General features: G+C 45.5%; 2 protein-coding genes and 1 long non-coding RNA gene across 6 annotated transcripts in view; 1 reads left to right on the top strand and 2 right to left on the bottom strand.

The window, feature by feature from the left end:
• Window positions 1-940: 940 nt before the first annotated feature.
• CCIN (calicin) lies at window positions 941-3,941 on the bottom strand. Of its 3 annotated transcripts, none has more exons than XM_045020741.1 (2): window positions 3,894-3,941; window positions 941-3,046 (listed from the first exon to the last, which is right to left on the bottom strand). In XM_045020741.1, exon 2 carries the CDS (start codon window positions 2,906-2,908, stop codon window positions 1,133-1,135), a length of 1,776 nt encoding a protein of 591 aa, XP_044876676.1. In that variant the 5' UTR covers window positions 2,909-3,046; window positions 3,894-3,941; the 3' UTR covers window positions 941-1,132. The 3 variants fall into 3 exon arrangements, with proteins under 3 accessions (XP_044876676.1, XP_044876675.1, XP_044876677.1); XM_045020740.1 differs by having other exon boundaries at window positions 3,738-3,929; XM_045020742.1 differs by lacking the exon at window positions 3,894-3,941 and adding an exon at window positions 3,792-3,877.
• The window catches only part of NANS (N-acetylneuraminate synthase), a 35,130-nt gene continuing 18,558 nt past the window's right edge, over window positions 3,082-19,653 (top strand). The window contains exons 1-2 of one of the 2 annotated variants that reach the window (XM_045020748.1): window positions 3,082-3,194; window positions 10,579-10,729. In XM_045020748.1, coding sequence (XP_044876683.1) covers window positions 10,586-10,729 — 144 coding nt within the window. In that variant the 5' untranslated portion in view covers window positions 3,082-3,194; window positions 10,579-10,585. Of the gene's footprint in view, window positions 3,195-6,820; window positions 6,836-10,578; window positions 10,730-19,653 lie in introns of those variants that run through there. The other variant, XM_045020749.1, reaches the window with a different exon arrangement.
• On the bottom strand, window positions 12,609-17,657 carry LOC123372559. The gene is made up of 3 exons (XR_006580340.1): window positions 17,642-17,657; window positions 15,738-15,780; window positions 12,609-13,086 (listed from the first exon to the last, which is right to left on the bottom strand). It is a non-coding gene; the product is annotated as an uncharacterized LOC123372559 (long non-coding RNA).

Here is a 19,653-nt window from a genome sequence, read left to right as displayed (position 1 = left end):
CCTCATCAATCCACCTACCATGCTCCTTCTAGGTCTCTAAAATCATTCCTGAGTCCATCAAGGTCTCAAATATTCTTGGTACGTCTCAATCACGCTTTCTGTAACCGTGAGGAAAACAGTTCTGTACCATCAATACTAGCCCTGAAAGCATTATCCACATCTGTTCGGGAAGATCCATTGCTGGCAGCTATCATCACTCTGTAGCATAGACAAGGCTCTTGAGTCACGTCAGCACCCTGGATCAAGCTAATGACACACTCCATATCCCCGTACCACTCTCTGGCCACCACTGTATATTTTAAACTCTCAGTTTTCCCTGACTATCCAACCATATCAACTAAATATACCTCCTTTGAATATTAACATATCTTCTACCCCCTGACCTGATCCTACTTCCATGTAAGTCAATGGCTAAGCATAAGAACATAAGAACGGCCATACGGGGTCAGACCAAAGGTCCATCTAGCCCAATATCCTGTCTTCCAACAGTGGCCAATGCCCCAGAGGGAATGAACAGAACAAGTAATCATCTAGTGGATCCATTCCCAGTCGCCCATTCCCAGCTTCTGGCAAACAGAGGCTAGGGACACCATCCCTGCCCATCCTGGCTAACAGCCATTAATGGACCTATCCTCCATGAATTTATCTAGGGGTTTTTTTTAAGCAACTATTGACTTCCATGGGAACAAGAGCAGGCCCTTGATTTGTAAATAGATGTAGATATCCTTTGTTGCACAGCATTCTTTTGAACCTGGCCAGATCCAAATATGGAATGCAATGTGTGACCGAGACCCAAAATGAGGGGCACCCAAAAATATTCATGCATGAAATTTAAAACACTGTCAGACTCCTTCTTTCAGTTTAAGAACTCTTTCTATAATCTCAGGCCCATGATTCTCTATTGCTGAAATAAAGAATCTTCAAAGTGAAGGAACATCAAAGTTGTAATTTTGGGATACAAATAAGTGACTGTTCCTTGGAATGAGGGACCACTGATGGGCATGCTAAATAGTAACATCCACTCGAATCTGCTATGACATAAAGAAACAAAGTGAATTAATAATGTATCATTTGTTTGTATCAGCGATTCAATCATTCTTTATTGCTAGGAATTGTATTTGTTTTTTCCAAATTAACTTATTACAATTTTTCGGAGAATCTTGCAAGGTAGTTTAACTGTACAGCAAGCTGGGCAATCCAGAGCTTCCGGAGGATCGGACAAAACTTTCCATTCCCCTGTCTTTTGATCTAACAGGTAGGCATTTGGATTGACAGAATAATCTTCAGGACGCTTGTCACCTGCACAAATGATGCCTCCACACACAAACACCTTGTTGTCACCAATAGAGCATACTGCATGAGACAAATCCAAAGTATGGTTATTTGGCAAGAGAGGCACAGTGTTCGTGGACTTGTTGGCTTTAATCTTCTGCAGGTTTATGTTCAGACTTTGTTTGTGGCTCTGTATGCTCAGGATGTTGTCCTGTTGAAAAGACAACAGAGGTTTGTGATTGAATTCAATGGGAAAGGTGAGGTACTGTACCACTTCTCCTGTCTGAGTGTCAAAACAATCCACCATCCCTACTCGGGAGAAACGCCCATTGACCAGGCATCTTCCCGTCACAATATAAACAGACTTGTCTTCCTTTGTGATCAATGCAGTTGCATCCATAGGAATGCTCATCTTCCCAGCCAGGGTCCACTTCTCTTTCCTCTCGTCATACTTGTAGATGTTAGAGACATATTTTCTTGGGGCTGTGCTGCCTCCTACAGAGTACACCACTCCTCCACATGTTACCATGGTATGGAAGACCAAACCTATGGGCAGATCAGGCAGTTTAGTCCAGGAGTTGTTATCTATATCATACCTCCAGGCAGTCTTTAAGCCAGATATCTGCTCTGTTGTTCCTCCAGAGACATAGATGTACCTCCCTACTGCAGCTGCACTGAGAGCAGCTGCTTTATACGGCATCTCCGTTAATTTTAGCCACATGTTCTCCTCAATAATGTAAGCAAAAACCCCATCATTGAATCTACCATGCTCTTTCTGGCCTCCTAAAATCACCACTGAGTCCATTAAGGCCCCCTTTCTTTGGAAAAGCAGCAAACTTTGAGGACTTTCTTGCTTTCTGTCACTCAAAATGGTCTCCATCTGGGCCAGGGGGCCAGAGTGACTCTCAAACAGCAGCACTTCGCGGCTGGCAGCCAGCAGTGTCTTGGTCGAGACACCAGTTAAATGAATGTAGGGGAAGAATTTTTTGAAATACTTATCTCTTTCTCCCCGTTTGTGTTTCACCCACTGGAGCAGGGCAAGGAAGGCTTGATCCTCATTCTGCACGTGGAGGTTCTCGTCCCTTAACAGCTTGCCAAAGATCTGGTGGGGACAGCGCAGGAGATCTGAAATTCCCTCTGGGCCCGACCAGTAGTGGAAGTTGTCACGGATACCAGCATAGGCACTGTTTGCCACCTCTTTCAGCTCATAAGTGTTGGCTAGGAACAGGTAGCACAGGCAGTTGTTCTTCTTGAGGGACCTAAGAAGGAAGTCAGAGCAGTGGGCTCTTAGAGACTCTGAGCTGAAGTAGTTAGCCCCCTTCAGCAACTCCTCCACATTCTTCTCAGACACCAACACCTTACCAGTGTAGAAATAGTCCAGCAGCTGCTCCACCAAGGTAGGATTCAGGAAATTAGCATCAATGATGATAAAGAGCTCATCACCTATCTTCATGTCATTGCTTGAGATCAGATTCTTCACGTGGGTAGACACAGCTGCCAAGACATTGAGGTGGGCAGAGAAGACCTGCTGGTCCACACTGAGTACCACGTCGCAGAACTCCCTATTCTTTCTCTGCTTGTTGAGGGCCTGCAGGACCAAGCTGTTGTGGTTCTTTTCTGTGAACTGCATCCTCATGGTCTTAGTATGGTTGGGCAAGAAACAGGGATGAGAGTGCAAGCTGTAGGAGGACTACTTGTCAGGTGTTATGAAAGCCCCACTCGGTGACAGAGGAGTGATGTCATCAGGTATAGCGGCCAGGTCACAATTCAACACCTGTGACATGTTGAAAAAGAGTCTTTTATCAATCTGGCTAGCTGTGATACAGAGACAGTATGAATTGCTGTAGTATCCAGGCATGGAGATAGTAAAATAAGAGAGGCACAAGACAAACCAGACTGGGCTCTTCTCTCACCTACCTGGGGTAAGAGCTATATATGTATTTATATAAAATCATTTTTGCCCCATCACAATGGCTAGGTTAGGCGTTTACAGGAACATGCATTTTGCACTGAGCTTTCAAGGTGGTGGATCTGGAATGCATTCTGGTCTCCCCTGGTAGATTATTTCACTGTGTAGGGTCCAGTACCTGATTCACCCTGCCTTCAGCTGCCAATATTCTTACTCTAGGAGCATCTGTGTCCCCAAGAAGCACTGTAGTCGTATGAGCAGGTAACCTGGCCCCAGCCCATTAAAGACTTTGAGGTTAGGACCGGATATTGAAGTGGGCCCATTCCCAGAAGGGGAGTGTGGAACTGGTGTCATGTGTTCCTTGCAACTCAGTAACAGGCTGCTGCCAGGTGAAGAAGCTGGAGTTTTGGGTTGGCCCTCATCAATCACCCCAAGTGGAGGTAATTGTCCAATCTAGAGGTGACAAACATGGATTGTGAGATCTTTGTCTGATCAAAGAGGTGAAGTCTCCTGTATCCGCAGAGGTGGAAGAAGGCATTCCTGGTATTGTTGTTACCTGGTTCCCAAGAAGCAGGGATGAGTCTTGCAGTGCTCCAATGCTTCATGTTACCTGGGTAATCTTGACAGGTGCCTTTGGTGGAGGGCGGGGTCATGTTTTTTTAAGATCCTCAGATTGTTTACCTCTTCCTACCAGCTATCATTTCTGTCTCACCTGGATTGAGCTTCAGTCACGTGCTTGTCTCCTGTAGGCATTGTGATGTCTGTGTCTCATCTGTGGGCTTATCTCACATTGGCTTTGTGACACCAGCATTGCTAAGAATGAGCTGTAAAGTCTGTTGGTGACATCAGCACATTGACAGCACTGGAGTCTATGATGTCTAATGATTTTTCCTAAGGTTGTTGAAAAGGAGAGGGCAGGACTGATCCCTGTGTTAGGGCTTGGAGACAAGGAGCTGTTACCCATCACTACTCTCTGATCTGTTGGAGAGAAGTGACTGGATCCAGATTTGAATTATACTGCTCACCCAGACAAGTGATGAAAGCAGATCAGTAAGACCTTGCAGCTGACGCCTGTGAATCAGTCAAGAAGTATGAGCATGGAGGTTTCAACTCTGTCCATAAGTGAGACCATAAGTGCGACAAAACCGTCCATAAGTGCGATCTGTACAAGGAGACCATAAGTGCGATGAAACCCATTTCTATACTGTGACCTGCTCTGAATCCTGCTTGTGAAGGTTCTTGGATACTGGCAAATGTACATTCTATTGGAGTTACATCATTGATAATGTTTGTATGATTTTACTTAGGTAGGGCAGGTGGTGAGCTGTGAGACTGTTGTTGTCCAAAGCTGGTTTCTGGAAAATTGGCTGGACTATTAGATGCTACAGGGATGTGGGCAGATGGCCTTCCCTCTTAAAAATTTTGACTTAGTTTTTGCTGGATTTCAACAGCCATGATGAGTAGGGATATGATTTCTGGAAGTCTTTCAAAGTTTCTAGTGTTGCCATGGTCCAGAATGCTTGCTATCCCGGCACAGTTCTGTTAACTTCAGTAGGATTACACTCCATAGTAAGCACTAGGCCTCGGAGTAAGTAGTTGCAGGACTGGGCCCTAAATTTTGTCCATTCACATTTGGAATCAAAGAGTCTACTTACATGAGTACGGTGAGCAGGATGTGGCCCAGTCTCTGTCGTGAGGCTTCATACCTGCTGGAGAAGCTCACATGATTCATTTCTGTGTCTCTACAAAATAGTGGCTATTTTTAAAATAAGAGATTCATAGATTAGTGGATTTACAAGATAGATAGATAGATAATTTAAAATTCCCCTCTGCTTTCTTTTTCTCTTTCCATGATCTGGTCTCTTTCACCCATGATCGCTCTCTCTTCTTTCTCTGTTTTTGCCCCACCTCTTTCTTTCTGCCCTGAAATATTAAGGCTCTTCTTCCATGATCAAATGTCCACAGTTTTGAAATCTCAGTTCTTCAAGTAACTGAAGATTTATGGTGATCCCCTTTAATATGATTTGTTCAATATGTACATTAGCTTGTGTTCTGGCCCTTCTCAGGACAGAAAAATCAGCAGTATTGTTCTCTCTTGACCCTTCACCTAGTCTCCCAACTTCATGTCTCTGCCCCCTCCTGCCATACTATGAAAACCTCAGCATTTTGGGAGATTGCAACATCAGAAATAAATCAGCCAATCATCACATCCCCTTTCTTCTTCTCTCTTCCCAAATTGCTACCTCCCCTGTGGGATTCTGACATCAGAAACAAGTCAGATAACAATGTTGTAATATTGAGACAAGACATCCAATCATCACCCTGATCTCTATTCCTTCTCTTCTCCTATTCATAGTGTCTTCTGGTCCTTTGCACATTTCAGTCCAACTGTCTCACATTTAACCTTTCTTTACAAAACAAAGGCCTCGCCCTGCAACCCTTGTTCACAAGAGCTGTCTCCTTGGCCTCAGAGCAGTAAGGAATAATCACCTAAGTAAGGGTCTGTGGGCTGGCGCCTCTCAGTGTGTCAGCGCCCCCCTTTGGACAGACAGGGCATTGTGCAGAGTCTGCTCAGAACAGAGCAGGAGGTCTGGCCACCATTCTTGTCTGAGTCTCTGCAGGCCTGTTCTGAAGGCAAGGATGTTAATTCCTGTCCCACAGGGCGGGTGCAGACTTCCCTTCTGTTTATCTGGGGTTTATCTTGCCCTGACCCTCGAAGGGCCTGGAACTCCTTTTGCTCTTAACTCTCTGTTAAGGAATAAGTGGGGGAACCCAGCCCTCCCCCCGTACCTCCCCACTCCACTGGGTTCCAGCTCAGGGCCCCTAATCCAGGCAGGCAGAATCAGTCCTCCACAATTCTCCTGCTTTCCCCTGAGCTCCTTCCTCCCTCTGTTGGTTCTGTAGGCTTCTGCAGCCTGTGGCTCTGGTCAGCTCTTCTCTGGGTCTTCGTCACTGTGCGGCAGCTTGTTACCAGCTTCTTTCTCTGGCCTGTTTGTTCCTCTGGTAGCCGCCTTTCTGCTTCTCAGCTCTTTTGTTCTCCGAGTTTCTGGGAGGCTGCCTATCAGCGCTGGCCAGCAGTTTGACACCCTGGCACCACCTTATTCACCACTGTCATGTAATTAGGATATGTTTTGTACAAAGTATGCTTTGTGAGGTATCATTCTAAAAGTTTTGCTCTGCTAGACATCAATATCTCATTGGATTGTATGTGCTATCATCATATGTGAAGTTATGAGTTTTGGCTATGTATTTGTTACTGAAACATGTGAGGTTGAAAACACCCACAAGCAACCTTTCAGGTACACCAGTAAAAAGGCCAAACAATGTTAATGGCTCATTGAGAAAATGCACACAAACACAAGGATTACCCCAGGAGCGGTGTACAATAGAAACCTCTCAGAGATAGCACTACAGAATGGGAACTGTTTGACCCAGGTCACAGCAAAAGAGCTTTCCAGCAAGTGGGGAGAAGATATCAAAGGGGGAAATGACATCACAATGGTACCTCACTCTCTCTACAACACACCTGGAAACACCCGAGGAACAAAGACCGAACAGGGGTTCCTAGCCTGTGTACGAAAACCTGGGAAACCCAAGCTGCAAAGCAAAGGCAGCTTGTGCCTTAAGAATCTGCCAACCAGTTTATCACTCAGGGTGAGAATTTGCTAATTCATATCCTACCGATCTAGTAAATTAAGCTCAGTTTATGGTTTTGTTTATTTAATAGGTAATCTGCTTTTATTTGTTTGCCATCACTTATAATCACTTCAAATCTATCCCTTTTTAGTTAATAAACTTATTTTATGTTTTAATCCAAACCAGTGTGCATTTGACTAAGGTGTCTCGGGAAAACCTCAGCTTGGTTATCACAGGTGTAGCATGAGTCCCGGCTACAGCTGCTCTGCTAGTGGTGTCAGGTAGGGAGCTACATGTACGACAGCCGCCTTGATCCTAGGCAATGATCCTCACAGACAATGTTCAAACAGGCATTTGCAATAGGAGGAAAAAAATCAAACTCAGCCTCACACTTTCCCCGCTAAGCAGTTAGAAAAGATTTCACAACTCCCATGAGACTGCAAAAGCCTGCACCTAACCATGTGCATCTCTCAAAGGCTTTAGGAATCTTTGAATTGCTAGAAAGTGTTAAAGCGTTAAAAGAGGTCCATTATTTGACTTGCAGTGAAACTGTACTAATAAAAGTGCACAGAGTGAAACGTGGACACAACATTCTCACAGCCTCAGGTCAGGCATTGGCAGAATTTGGGTGGGATCTAATGACAGGGACAATTTCCAGCTGTAACATGAAGGGACAATATTGCCTGTGATTCTTGCACTGTTATCACTAAAAGTAAAGGTTTAAAGGTATATGTGTGTTCTGATTGTACAAAAAAATATATATTGGCAATACATATTGAGTGCAAACGCGGCCCACCTGAAGTCAATGGCAAAATTCCCATTGATTTCAACGAGGCCAGGATTTCACCCATTGCATATAGCGTTCATCAAAAAGCAATTGCACAATTGCTATTGCAAAGTGCTTATTAGGGATTCTACAACTTGGAAGAGTTGAAAACTACTGGTTCTGGAGCTCCGTAATTCATAGAAATCGGGAATTCATGTTCTCGAGGCATCTTTTACCTACTTACTTAACTCACAGGGTTGGGCAGGAAACTTGCCTCAAGCACAGGGTGTGCGCTAGTTCTGCGGAGGTGGGAAGAACTTGGCGTGTCTGTATGGAACGAACTTGGCATGTCTAATGATCCTCTAGGAAAGGTAGTACGGCATCCCCAGCCTGCCAAAGCCTTCCTGTAATGTAGTAGCACACACAGTCAAGTCAACGTCCTTGAAGGCTGATAGCTGCGCATCTGTCAAGACACAATGGAGAAGGACTTCATGGTGTATTAAAACTATGAAGGTAAATACATGTAGATTAGCTGCAGTGAGGACCAGTGGTTAGTTTTTATATCACGGAACCTGAACAAGAGACTAACTGTATCAGACAACTTCCTTAAGAAACTGCTCCAAATATCACAATGTTTGGAGCATGGTTCTGCTCCACCTTTATTAAATGGTGTTTAATAGAGGTGCTTTAATTAGTTGCTCTGTTAATCAATTACATTGTGTTGAGCCCCTCACTGTAATTATTTACATCGTTCCAAGCACATTTTGTATTGTTTACATTTGTAAATGGTTTCTCTAGAATTAAATGCTTAAAAGATGTTTTAATAAATGGTTAATCAATTGTTATAGAGTCTAACACATCAATAGGTTGCTTATAACCATCTATAATCCTTTCAAATGATGGGCTTATAACAATTTATAATACATATTACTCACATCTGTAACATGCTTAGAACATCTATTAATATTTTACTAACCCTCTAGGAACTATTTATAAATGTAACCTTAATATTCAGTGTAACCATTCCTCCTATATACAAAAGGGCCAGATTCTCAAGCAAATATCAACTCAGCATCTCTTTCTAAAGTGGCAGTTCTGAAACCACAAATAATTATGTCTTCTTTTGTTCCCACTCTTTTGCAGGCACAACTAATGGTAGCTTTGATGTCTAACTTCTTGACTTATCAGCAAAAACAAGTAGTATGTAGATAATTACCCAGGAATTGTCATGGGCACAAAATAGCATGCCCAAATCACTAACAAATTAGATCCAGAAAGTGTGTGCTTCTATAATAGGTGTATGTACAGAGGTATTCCTATTTTTATACATTTTCAGGCTTCTTTACTTAGTATGTATTGTTAAGTATTAGAGACAGCACTAAACTTAACTTTTAATTTCCCCTTGTCTTGTGACTGATTATTCAGTTTCAAGAGATCATAACCTGGAGGCTTTTAGCCTACTAACACGACCTTTAAGACAATACTCTGGTACATCTAATATAGAAGGCTCATGGAAATAACCATCTGTTCTGCATAGCTTATACAAAGAAATCAAGTAATAATAATACTTAGCATCTGTACCATGTTTTCCATCATCCATAGATCTTGGTGCATGACAAAGTTAGGAAGCCATTATTATCTTCAGATGGGGAACAGAGGCACAGTGTTCCATTATGGTAAGGGTATTCAGAGTTTATAAAACATACCTAAAGTATTTCTTAGGCCTTGTCTACACACAGTCTTTTGGACCAGTCAGGGCTGGCTCCAGACCCCAGCGCGCCAAGCGCGCACTTGGGGCAGCATTTTGCCGGGAGGGTGGCAGGCAGCTCCGGCGGATCTCCCGCAGTCATGCCTGCAGGAGGTCCACCGGAGCCGCGCGACCAGCGGACCTCCCGCAGGCATGACTGCGGAGGGTTCGCTGGTCCCGCGGCTCGGGTGGACCTCCCGCAGGCACACCTGCGGATGCTCCACCGGAGCCGCGGGACCAGCGCACCCTCCACAGGCACGTCTGCAAGAGGTCCCCCGGAGCCGCGGGACCGGCGACCGGCAGAGTGCCCCCTGCGGCGTGCCGCCGTGCTTGGGGCGGCCAAATTCCTAGAGCCGCCCCTGGTACCAGTAGAACTATTTTGGTTAGAGGTGTGATTTCTCTAATGATATAATTATACCAGTACATCTTCTAGTGTGACTACAGTCACATTGGTAAAAAAGTACCGTATGGTAATACGGGTAATTCCCCTTCCCTCTGGGTATTGCTATACTGGCATAAGCCACCATTAGACTAATACAAGTGTGTCCACAGTAGGGTGTGTATGTGTATAGACAAGGGCTTTTGTGACAAAGACTTGAGTATAGACAATAACTTGGTGACCCAAGCCCAGACTCTGCAGAGGTATGTGCCACAAAACTCACGCCTAACAAGAGGTGCTGACTGCTCCTATTTTGACCCCTTCAAAACTTCACAGACTGGCCCACACTGAAAAAAGTTGTGAAGGAGTCTTTTGGAATGTGATACCAATATTTACGTGCCTGCAATCCTTGCCTCTCTGTGCACAGCTGATTCCTACTCCTAGTAGAAATAGGTTCTACAAAGAAGCTCTGTTTGGGAATTGGTCAGAACAAGGCATATGTCAATACTGCTTTTGCAGCACATGCATGGGCCTGTTTGGGACTTGATACCAGGAGCTAACCAGAACAGGATGCTAATTGTAGGTCCCCATGTATGTTGACTTTCAGTGAAGTGTATTGGAACGCAGAATGGGATACAGATAATACAGACACTCTGGTCCTCACAAACAACATACTGTAGAACTCTATGAACTCTGTGCCTCTGATCCATGAAAATATTTTTACAGTGAAATAATGTTCCTTTTCCCCCAACTTCAGGCCCACAGGCTTCCTGCAGCCCCGGGGACTTTCTGGGCTGAACAATCTAATGTGATTTAATGTGTATTTTGGCATTAGTATAACAAAAATGCAAAACTATATCGTTTTACAGCATTACCATGGAAAAGCTAAACACAAAAACCAAGCTGACTCAACTCATGGAGTGTCAAATTCAGTTCGTCCAGGAAATCTATTTCCTTTTAAAATTAGCATATCGCCACCTAATGGAACAAGGAGGAAAACAATCAAAACCAGGAAATAAGGTACACATTTTTAATAGGGGGGCAATATTTTCCCCTAGGTTTTAAAAAAAAGCAATCTGAAAAAACAGAAATTCCATCACATGTTGTGTGAGGAGGGGGCTCTAGTGGTTACAGACCCTTCTGCCACTGCTCCCCACAAGCCTGACCCTTTCAGCCCCACCCCTCTAGCCTGTCCTTATTCCATTCCCAGCCTCCCCCAGTTCCACACTTGACTCCATGTCCCAAGGTCAGTCTCCCCTTACTCCATCTCGGTCCTTTGGCCCAGTCTCCCATATCCCTACTCCATGCAGGGCCCTAGGTGCTTTGTTGCCCAGGGCAGAAAATGTTTTCAGCCCTGCCCCCTGCCAACCAAAAGGCCTCCTACCCCCCCCAACACCCCACCTTATTGATGATTTGGTGCTCCCAAATGTTGGGTCCCTGATTGCCTGCCCCTATGACCAGCCCTGTCATGGGTCTAATTTCCCCTCCCCTCTCCCCAGAGCCATCCCTTGGGTAGGGCAAATCGGGGCAACCACTCCGAGCCCCTCACTTTGGGGGACCCCACAGGCCAGTGCGGTTGGCTGGCATGGTCGGTCCCAGAAGAGACTAATCCGTCACTTCTGCCCCAGGCCCTGCACTTTGGAGGGCCCCGTGGGCTGGTACGATTGGCTGGCATGGTCGGTCCCAGGAGAGACGAATCTGTCACTTCTGCCCCAGGCACCCCTAGGCTACTTGTCCCTGGCTACTTGTCCTAGTCCGTGTCTCCCCCATCACCACTCAGTGCCACATAGCATCCCAGGCACCCCAGCATTTTCGCATGCCAGTCCCCACCCCACCACCTCATCTGAGTCCCAGTCCCTCCCACCTCAGCTCCCTATCCCAATCCCTGTCCTCCAGTTCCTCCTTCTCCTTGTTACTGCCTGGGTTGTGAGCACCAAGGTCTCCTTGTGTCCAGCACCACAGTAACTCCTGGCTATAAAGGAACTGCAGGGAAAGTTCTACTCCACCGCCACAGTCCAAGGCACGGAGGAGCTGTGATGGGATGGAGCATGCTCAGTGCAGATGGACTCTTTGGAGAATTTAGCTGTCAAACACTAACATATCTCTGCTGAGCATGTGCAAACTGAGATTTTTCAAAGGCTCAAAACTTGGCCAGTTTTGAGCGGTTTTTCATAGGAAAAGCAAAAGGCACACCCCTGACATGAAAGCAATGAACCAGCCAATTTTCAAGTCCCTGCTTGAAAGCATGGAAGTGCCATGATTGCTCTATGAAACAACTGTAAGAATTTTTTAACATGGGCAAAATAATGTATTTTCCCTAATCTTGTTCTGAGAAATGGCTGGTTTTTACTGTTATTCTGAAAAATAACTGAGCCTGAGGCAGACACCCAGCTTGGGAAATTTCAGCCCAAACAGATAAAGTTTAACAAAGTTATAAACAACTGAAAACAGGGTCTTTTAAGAAAAGTGTCAGACAACTTTAACTATGGGCAGAGCTGCCTGCGCTGTCTATAATGTGCATGAAAGGTGACAAATTAACATCCCTGAAGAATAAATGCTTCTATCTGGATCTGATTTTGGGAGGTCCTGAGCATCCTCATTTCCAGCAGACTTTAATGGGAGATGAAGGTGTTTAGCTTTTCGCAGGATCAGTCCCTATATCTAAAGATGTTGGGATCAAGGAGACGCGGAGTCAAGAGGTTTGTCAAGCAGGCGTCCCGAGCTCTCTTGAGCTGGGTTTTTATTAGTAATTAGAACAAAGAGCATGAGATCATAGTTACTTGTAACATATTGATTGGTTCACCCATAGCCATCTCCCCTTGTGCAATATATCATAATTGGTGAAGGGACTACGTGAGCTATTGGAGGGGCTACGTGCGCTATTGCCTAGTCCGTGCTTAATCAATAACCTGAGCATTGCTTTACCTTAAGCCAGGAGTAAATGTAATAAACACGTGTGTGGTTTGCCAGCACAGCATGTTTCACTACATCTCCCCCTTTTTGTTTTTAAGCAATTTGCAGGCATAATGAATGCTCTGTTTTGTATTAAGTCGTTGCCAAGGGCAGCCGTGGACAAATAGGCTAATAAGTGAAGGAATACACTGTAATATGCAGCAACAAACTATTAATCCTGCAGCTATAATAATAACAACATATGCAAAGATTTGCTTTAGCCAGGATAGGTCTGGCAGCCATCCTTGTATGGTCGAACGTATCGTGCAGGTACCCAGAGCGGGCCGCTTGGTGTTGATACAGCTGCGTAACCGCGCCCCCAGGTGATTAGTGGCACAGGTCCGCTCCACTCCGGGCCAGGTAGCTGACGATAGGTTACCTTTGGAGCAGGAAGAACTTCGGTCGTCTGATAATGCCGTTGTGCCCTGGTGAAAAATTGAGAATTGAAAGGTAATAGATTTAAATGATTGAGTGTAAACAGTACTTGAGCCAGCCATTCTTCCTTTTCTGTCAGGCTGCCGGGGACAATTCCCCCTTTCTGTTTTTGCCGCAGGAGGGCAGTTTTTAATGTGCGATTAGCTCGTTCTACAATGGCTTGTCCTTGGGAATTGTATGGGATGCCAAAGGTATGCGTGATTCCCCATCGCGTGCAGAACGCTGCCATCGCTGAAGAGCAATAGGCTGGGCCGTTGTCAGTTTTTAAAGCTGATGGCTTTCCCATCACTGCAAAGGAACGAATGAGGTGATTACAGACGTGTTTGGCTTTTTCCCCTTTTTGTGGCGTTGCCCATATATAGCCAGAATAAGTGTCTATGACTACATGCAAATAGGACCAGGGAGCTAATGGTGGGAACCGAGTGACGTCCATTTGCCACAATTGGTTTGCACCTAGCCCCCGAGGATTTACCCCGATAGCGGGTCCTGCGAGGTTTCCAGTACACTCAGGGCACTGCTGAATAATCGCTTGTGCATCAGATAGTGGTATGGAAAATTGCTTGGCCAATGCCCTAGCATTTTGGTGATGTAAGGAGTGACTTTCCATAGGAGAGCAGGGGAAAGCCTTTAAGGCGTTATCAGCATAGGCATTGCCTTGCGAGATTTCTCCGGGGAAAGGCTGATGACTTCTAACATGTGCGATAAAAAATAGATGTCGTCGGTGACGTAAGATCAGTTGTAGGGAAAGAAATAAACCAAGCAAATTATTATCCAAAGATGCAGTAACACAACTAGAAGCAATATTACTAACAACATTGGCAGCATACAAACTGTCTGTTATGAGGTTAACTGGTTGATCAGAAAATGTGTTAAAGGCAAGAATTAACGCAGCCAGCTCCGCACGCTGAGGAGAGCGTTGCGGTAAGGTAAACTGGGATTTCCACTGGTCATTTTTCTTCCAAGCAACCACCCCTCTGGAGGGGCCACCATCGGTGAAAATGGTAAGAGCTTCTGTTATGGGAACGGGAGATACCAAGTAAAATACTTTCAGCGGAATATGCTGAGCAACTTGGAGACGAGGATCCTTGGGAGTATGGTAAGTTACGGACCCAACATAATTGGCTAGGGCTATTTGCACCTCCTCCGAGTGCATACATGCAACTTCCCAGGTGGCGATGGGGATGGGGATAATAATGTTTACTAAATCCATGGCAAACAAGTTTAGTGCTCGATTGCGTCCTTTAGTGATTAATTGAGCAAACATTCCAGACAATGGGACGAGTGTGTTTTTGTGTGTGTGTGGTAAATACATCCACTCGAGGATAAATTCTCTCTCACTTGTATGTTGAAGTAATGCCCCCATGAATTGCTTAGTGTCCCCAAGAATGATTAAGGACGGGGGCACGTCAGGTACTGCTCTATCTACCCACCTTTCTGCCATGGCTTCGTTGACCTTATGCACTACCTCCCGTTGTTCGTTTGTTAGTGATATTATGTCTCCCGGTTGCCTTCCTAATTTTAGGGCATTAAACAGTGGAGTTAGCATAGAAGTGGGAATCTTGTAATACGGTCTTATCCAATTTATGGATCCCAGAATTTGCTGTAGTACTACATATGTTAACTTTTTTGGCAAGGTAAGTTTTGGAAGTATGGGCATGGAGTATGCTGCAAGCATTTTATGACCTAAATATTGAAAAGGTTCGGCTTCCTGTATTTTTTCCGGGGCTACTACCAGACCCGATTGACTTAAGATAGCCGTTAACTCACTTTTCCATGTGGTGGGTAGGGGCCTACCGGCTATTAAGATATCATCCATATAATGGTATACAAGTAGCTTTTTGAACTTATTTCTGAAAGGTTGAAGAGCAGTGTTTACAAAATACTGACACATGGTAGGGCTATTTAACATGCCCTGGGGTAACACTTTCCAATGATAACGTGTTGTGGGTTGGGCGTTGTTCAGGACTGGCACTGTGAATGCAAAATACTTTCTATCCTTTTCCTGTAACGGTATTGTAAAGAAACAATCCTTTAAATCAATTATTGCCACCTGGTAGTCATAAGGGATTAAATTTGGATTGGGGAGGCCACACTGCAGGGGGCCCATTGGTTCTAATATTTTATTAATTTCCCGCAAATCGTGAAGGAGCCTCCATTTTCCTGATTTTTTCTTAATTACAAAAACAGGAGTATTGTACGGGCTTGTAGTATGCTCAATGTGTTCATCTTTCAATTGTTGCTCAACTAATTGCTGCAAAGCTTCTAATTTTTCTTTAGGTAATGGCCATTGTTCTACCCAGACTGGTTTATCAGTTTTCCACTGTAACGGAAGAGCCTGAGGCTTACTCATCTTCCAAAACCAGTTTTGCCCCTATCTGTTCTAACAAATCTCTTCCCCAAATGTTAAACTGTAAAGGCAATATGCAGGGTTGAATATATGCTATTATGGGACCTTGTTCCTGGGATTTTACCGGTAACCATTGAGAGCTCTTTTTAGATGCTTGGCTTCCTCCTACCCCAAATACCGCAGGGGGTATCTCAGAGGGCCATTTAGGTTCCCAATCCTTTTCAGCTATGACAGAAACATCCGCCCCTGTGTCCAACAAACCGGTCAGCCACTTACCTTGGAGGTTATACTTACGTTGAGGTTTGTGCAGGGATATTCGGTGTACCAACGCCGCCACCTGTTGGTGAAAGGAAGAGTCGCTGTCGCCTTCAGTACGGGTGGATCCAAAGCCTCCTGTACGTGTTACCTGTGATTTTCTCCAGGGAGCTCATATGGCAACAGTATCATTTGTGCCCAGGAGTCCCCTCGTCTTAAAGTAAAAGGCAGGTGACTTCAATACTGAACATATATTTTTCCCTGATAATCAGCATCAATCACTCCTGGAACTACCATAATTCCTTGTTTACTTGCTGATGACCGAGGGAGTATAATGCCCACCGTCCCTTCAGGAAGGGGCCCTTTTAGTTGAGTAGGCATTAAAAGAACTTCCCCCGGTAAGAATGAGGATTTTTCTTCTTGATTATACAAGTCTATCCCAGCACTGCCGGTCGTTGCCGGTTGCGCTGTAGTCAATTCTTCCGCCCCCATTGTTTTTCCGGGGCCCGGGGAGGGCCCGATCACTGGTTTCCCTGCCCCAGTCCTGATCGACATTGATTTGCCCAATGATACCCCTTGTTGCATTTAGGACATTTTTTGGAGGGCCTACCCCCTTCCTGGGGTCTTCCTTTATGTGCTCCCCCTCCGGGTGCCCTACACTGGCTTTTAAAGTGACCCGGTTTTTTGCAATTAAAACAATTTCCTGTGGGTTTATTACCTTGTCTTATAGCCCCCGCCAAAAGAGCCATAGCATGGGTTTGACTACCGACATCCGCGCAAGCCTGAATCATGTCCGCTAAAGTGTACGAGGGGCGATGTATTATAGATTGCAGTACCTTCTTGCAATCAGCATTAGCTTGCTCATAGGCCAGTCGCCGTAAAAGCTCTGTCTGTGCCTCCTCGTTATCAACCTGCCACTGTACTGCTTCCTTGAGCCTATCTATGAACTGCTGATACGGCTCTGCAGGCTGCTGCCGGGTGGCTGTGAAAGACCTAGTCGGTTTCCCACTTATGGGAACCCTTCTGAAAGCTCTCATAACACTAAGTTTAGTACGAATATATGTGTCTAGGTCTAACTCCAACTGTCCCTCTATAGTGCTAAATTGGCCTGCTCCATAAATCTGGTCAGGCGTGGCAGCTGGGGTTGAGTATCCTACAGCAGCTAACCTGAACTCACTGTCCCACACCATATACTGGGCGGGGGTCAGCACCATACGAAATAAGTCTTTCCAGTCTTGTGGAGCCATCGTGTAGCCATTACCAATCCCTTCTAAGATGCCTGCCACGAAATTAGACCTGATGCCTGTCTCCGTGATAGCTTTTCTCACCTCCCTCAGTACTGTATACGGTAGCGCCGTCCACTCTCTGGCGGCATTGCCCTGTGCATCGACTCCTGCCGCTATAGGCATTAGCATGGGCAACTCTCCTTCCCACTGATGTTCTTCCTCCAAACTCAATTCCCCCGTCTCACGCGCCAACGCAACCGCCGCCCGGACGCAGCCCCCACGATTCCCCCAGAAACAAGGCTGATCAGTTCCTTTATTAACGGAGGGATCCGAGGGCCGCTGCCCCGTATCCGACACCGCAGGCGCTGGTGGTAGCACCCGCGGGTACGGAGGCGGTGTTGTCAGCGCGAGAAGCGGGGCGGCAGTGAGAGACGCCTGTGGCCCCAGTTTTCCCACTGCCTCAGTACAGCGCTGCCACATGAGCAGGTGCTGTACTGCTGCTCTCGGTGTCTCAAAGAGCTGTGTTCCTATCTTTTGCCAATCTGCTTGCTGCAGGGACCCCTCTTCGGGATACCAGGGGCATTGACATTCTATTTCCTTAACAAAATCCTCTACATGCCGCAGCGTAACTGCTGGGCAACCGCTCCCCTCAATGAGCTTAAATAATTCCTTAGCATGAGCCTTTTGTGGCACTGATAAATCGCTCCCCATACTCACGAGTGGCTGTTTCCAGCGGGTGCACCTAGACTATTCCAGTCGGATGAGCAGGGGTCCTCGGGATCCGGTGAATCACGTCGGGGTCACCAGATGTTGGGATCAAGGAGACGCGGAGTCAAGAGGTTTGTCAAGCAGGCGTCCCGAGCTCTCTTGAGCTGGGTTTTTATTAGTAATTAGAACAAAGAGCATGAGATCATAGTTACTTGTAACATATTGATTGGTTCACCCATAGCCATCTCCCCTTGTGCAATATATCATAATTGGTGAAGGGACTACGTGAGCTATTGGAGGGGCTACGTGCGCTATTGCCTAGTCTGTGCTTAATCAATAACCTGAGCATTGCTTTACCTTAAGCCAGGAGTAAATGTAATAAACACGTGTGTGGTTTGCCAGCACAGCATGTTTCACTACATAAAGACTCTGAGCAATATGTGCAGAGACAATGCAAGCTGCCCCATGAACACCCTCTGGAAAGTGAAATGTTTTCCAACCTGGTCCTATATCGCTATTTCCAGGATCAGCCTCACTATGAATGTCAGGTTTCAGCAACTTTCAACAGACACTTCATGGTGTGCCCTTATTTCCACCCTAAGGGCCTGATCTGACTCCCAGGGAAATCAGTGGGAGTCTTTTCACTTATGTCAGTGGTTGTTGGGTTGGGCCTTACACAAGTGAATTACATTTGGCCTTTTCCAGTATGAACTCTGCTTACTGAGATATCAGAAACCTTCAACATTATTTTCCTGGTTGTTCCTTTAGAACAGGGGTCTCAAACTCCCGGCCTGTGGGCCATTTGTGGCCAGAAAACCTCCACACTGCAGCCTGCGGAGGAGAGACGCAGACAGGCAACCGGCAATGTCTGCTGTAGGGACGGCCGCCCGTAGCTCCCATTGGCGGGGGGAGAGGGACAGAGATCTCATTATTTGTTGCCAGGCAGAGTCAGCCATGGAGGCTGCATCATTAGTTGCTGGGCAGAGTCAGCCATGGAGGCAGCATCACTTTTTTCCACAATTAATATAAACAAGTCAAAATACTGAACACAGCTATCTGACGCACACCTTGCTGCATTTTGTAGGTTTCAACTGCTCAGTCATGGAGACCAAACATCAACAAACTGACAACTGAAGCATTGCCAGGTGTCTAGCAAACACTGAAAACTCTCTGGCAGGCGAAGAATTGTATAAAGTTGTCTGACAGTTTTATTATTTCTAAGAAATTCAAAATAAAAAATACAATATAAACGTTTTCTTTTCTGAACACCATCTTCAGTGACATTATTGGTCCGCTGGGAGGATTTGAGGACTGGCACTGGCCCTAAGGCAAATTGAATTTGAAACCCCTGGTTTAGAACGTAGGGACCTAATTCATCTGGACCTCTTAGTACTTTGCTAACCTTTAATGATGCTAATTGCTTACGTGGACAAGTGTAACTAATAGTTTTAACTATGTACACCAGCCAGGTCCGCTACTGTCTCTGCTGGAGCAACTCCCTCCCCCGACACACCTGTCAGCTACACGCAGAACATCACTGAATATTTCACTTCTTTCTAGTCAGTGTTTTAATTTTGTTTAGTCAAGATTTCACTGCACTTGCCTACACTGGTTCATCACTCCCCTGCTACACTTCACTAGCAGTTTGTGTCAGGCAGCAGTTCTTGTCTGTGGCTCAGCATCCAGATGTTCTTATTTACTTATCACAGAGGGGAGTAGATGAACTACCTTGTTAAGGACAATTAATAAGTCTTCCAAATTTTCATTAAAAGGAGAGAGCAGCAGTAACTAATTGTATGCAGGGGGGTTCCAATGCATGGAGATGCACACATCTCCCAGTATTGCCAACTCCAAGCCTTTGAAAATTGTGAGTCAGATCTCAAAAAATTATGAACTTTAAAAAAAAAAGTCATGTTGTTTCTCATGTGCTTTCCGGTTTTTTTCACCTGGGGGAAGCCTCACACCCTCAATTTGTGCGTGACTGTCTCGGGTTCAAAATTCAAGCTTCAATACCGTCTCAA

Source organism: Mauremys mutica, chromosome 6, assembly GCF_020497125.1.
Source record: "Mauremys mutica isolate MM-2020 ecotype Southern chromosome 6, ASM2049712v1, whole genome shotgun sequence".
NCBI lineage: Eukaryota > Metazoa > Chordata > Testudines > Geoemydidae > Mauremys > Mauremys mutica.
This window is presented reverse-complemented; position numbering and strand designations above follow the sequence as displayed.

What these genes read in the sequence shown, in the direction of transcription:
- CCIN (XM_045020741.1), bottom strand. Translation starts at nt 2,908, where the DNA reads ATGAGGATGCAGTTCACAGAAAAGAACCACAACAGCTTGGTCCTGCAG.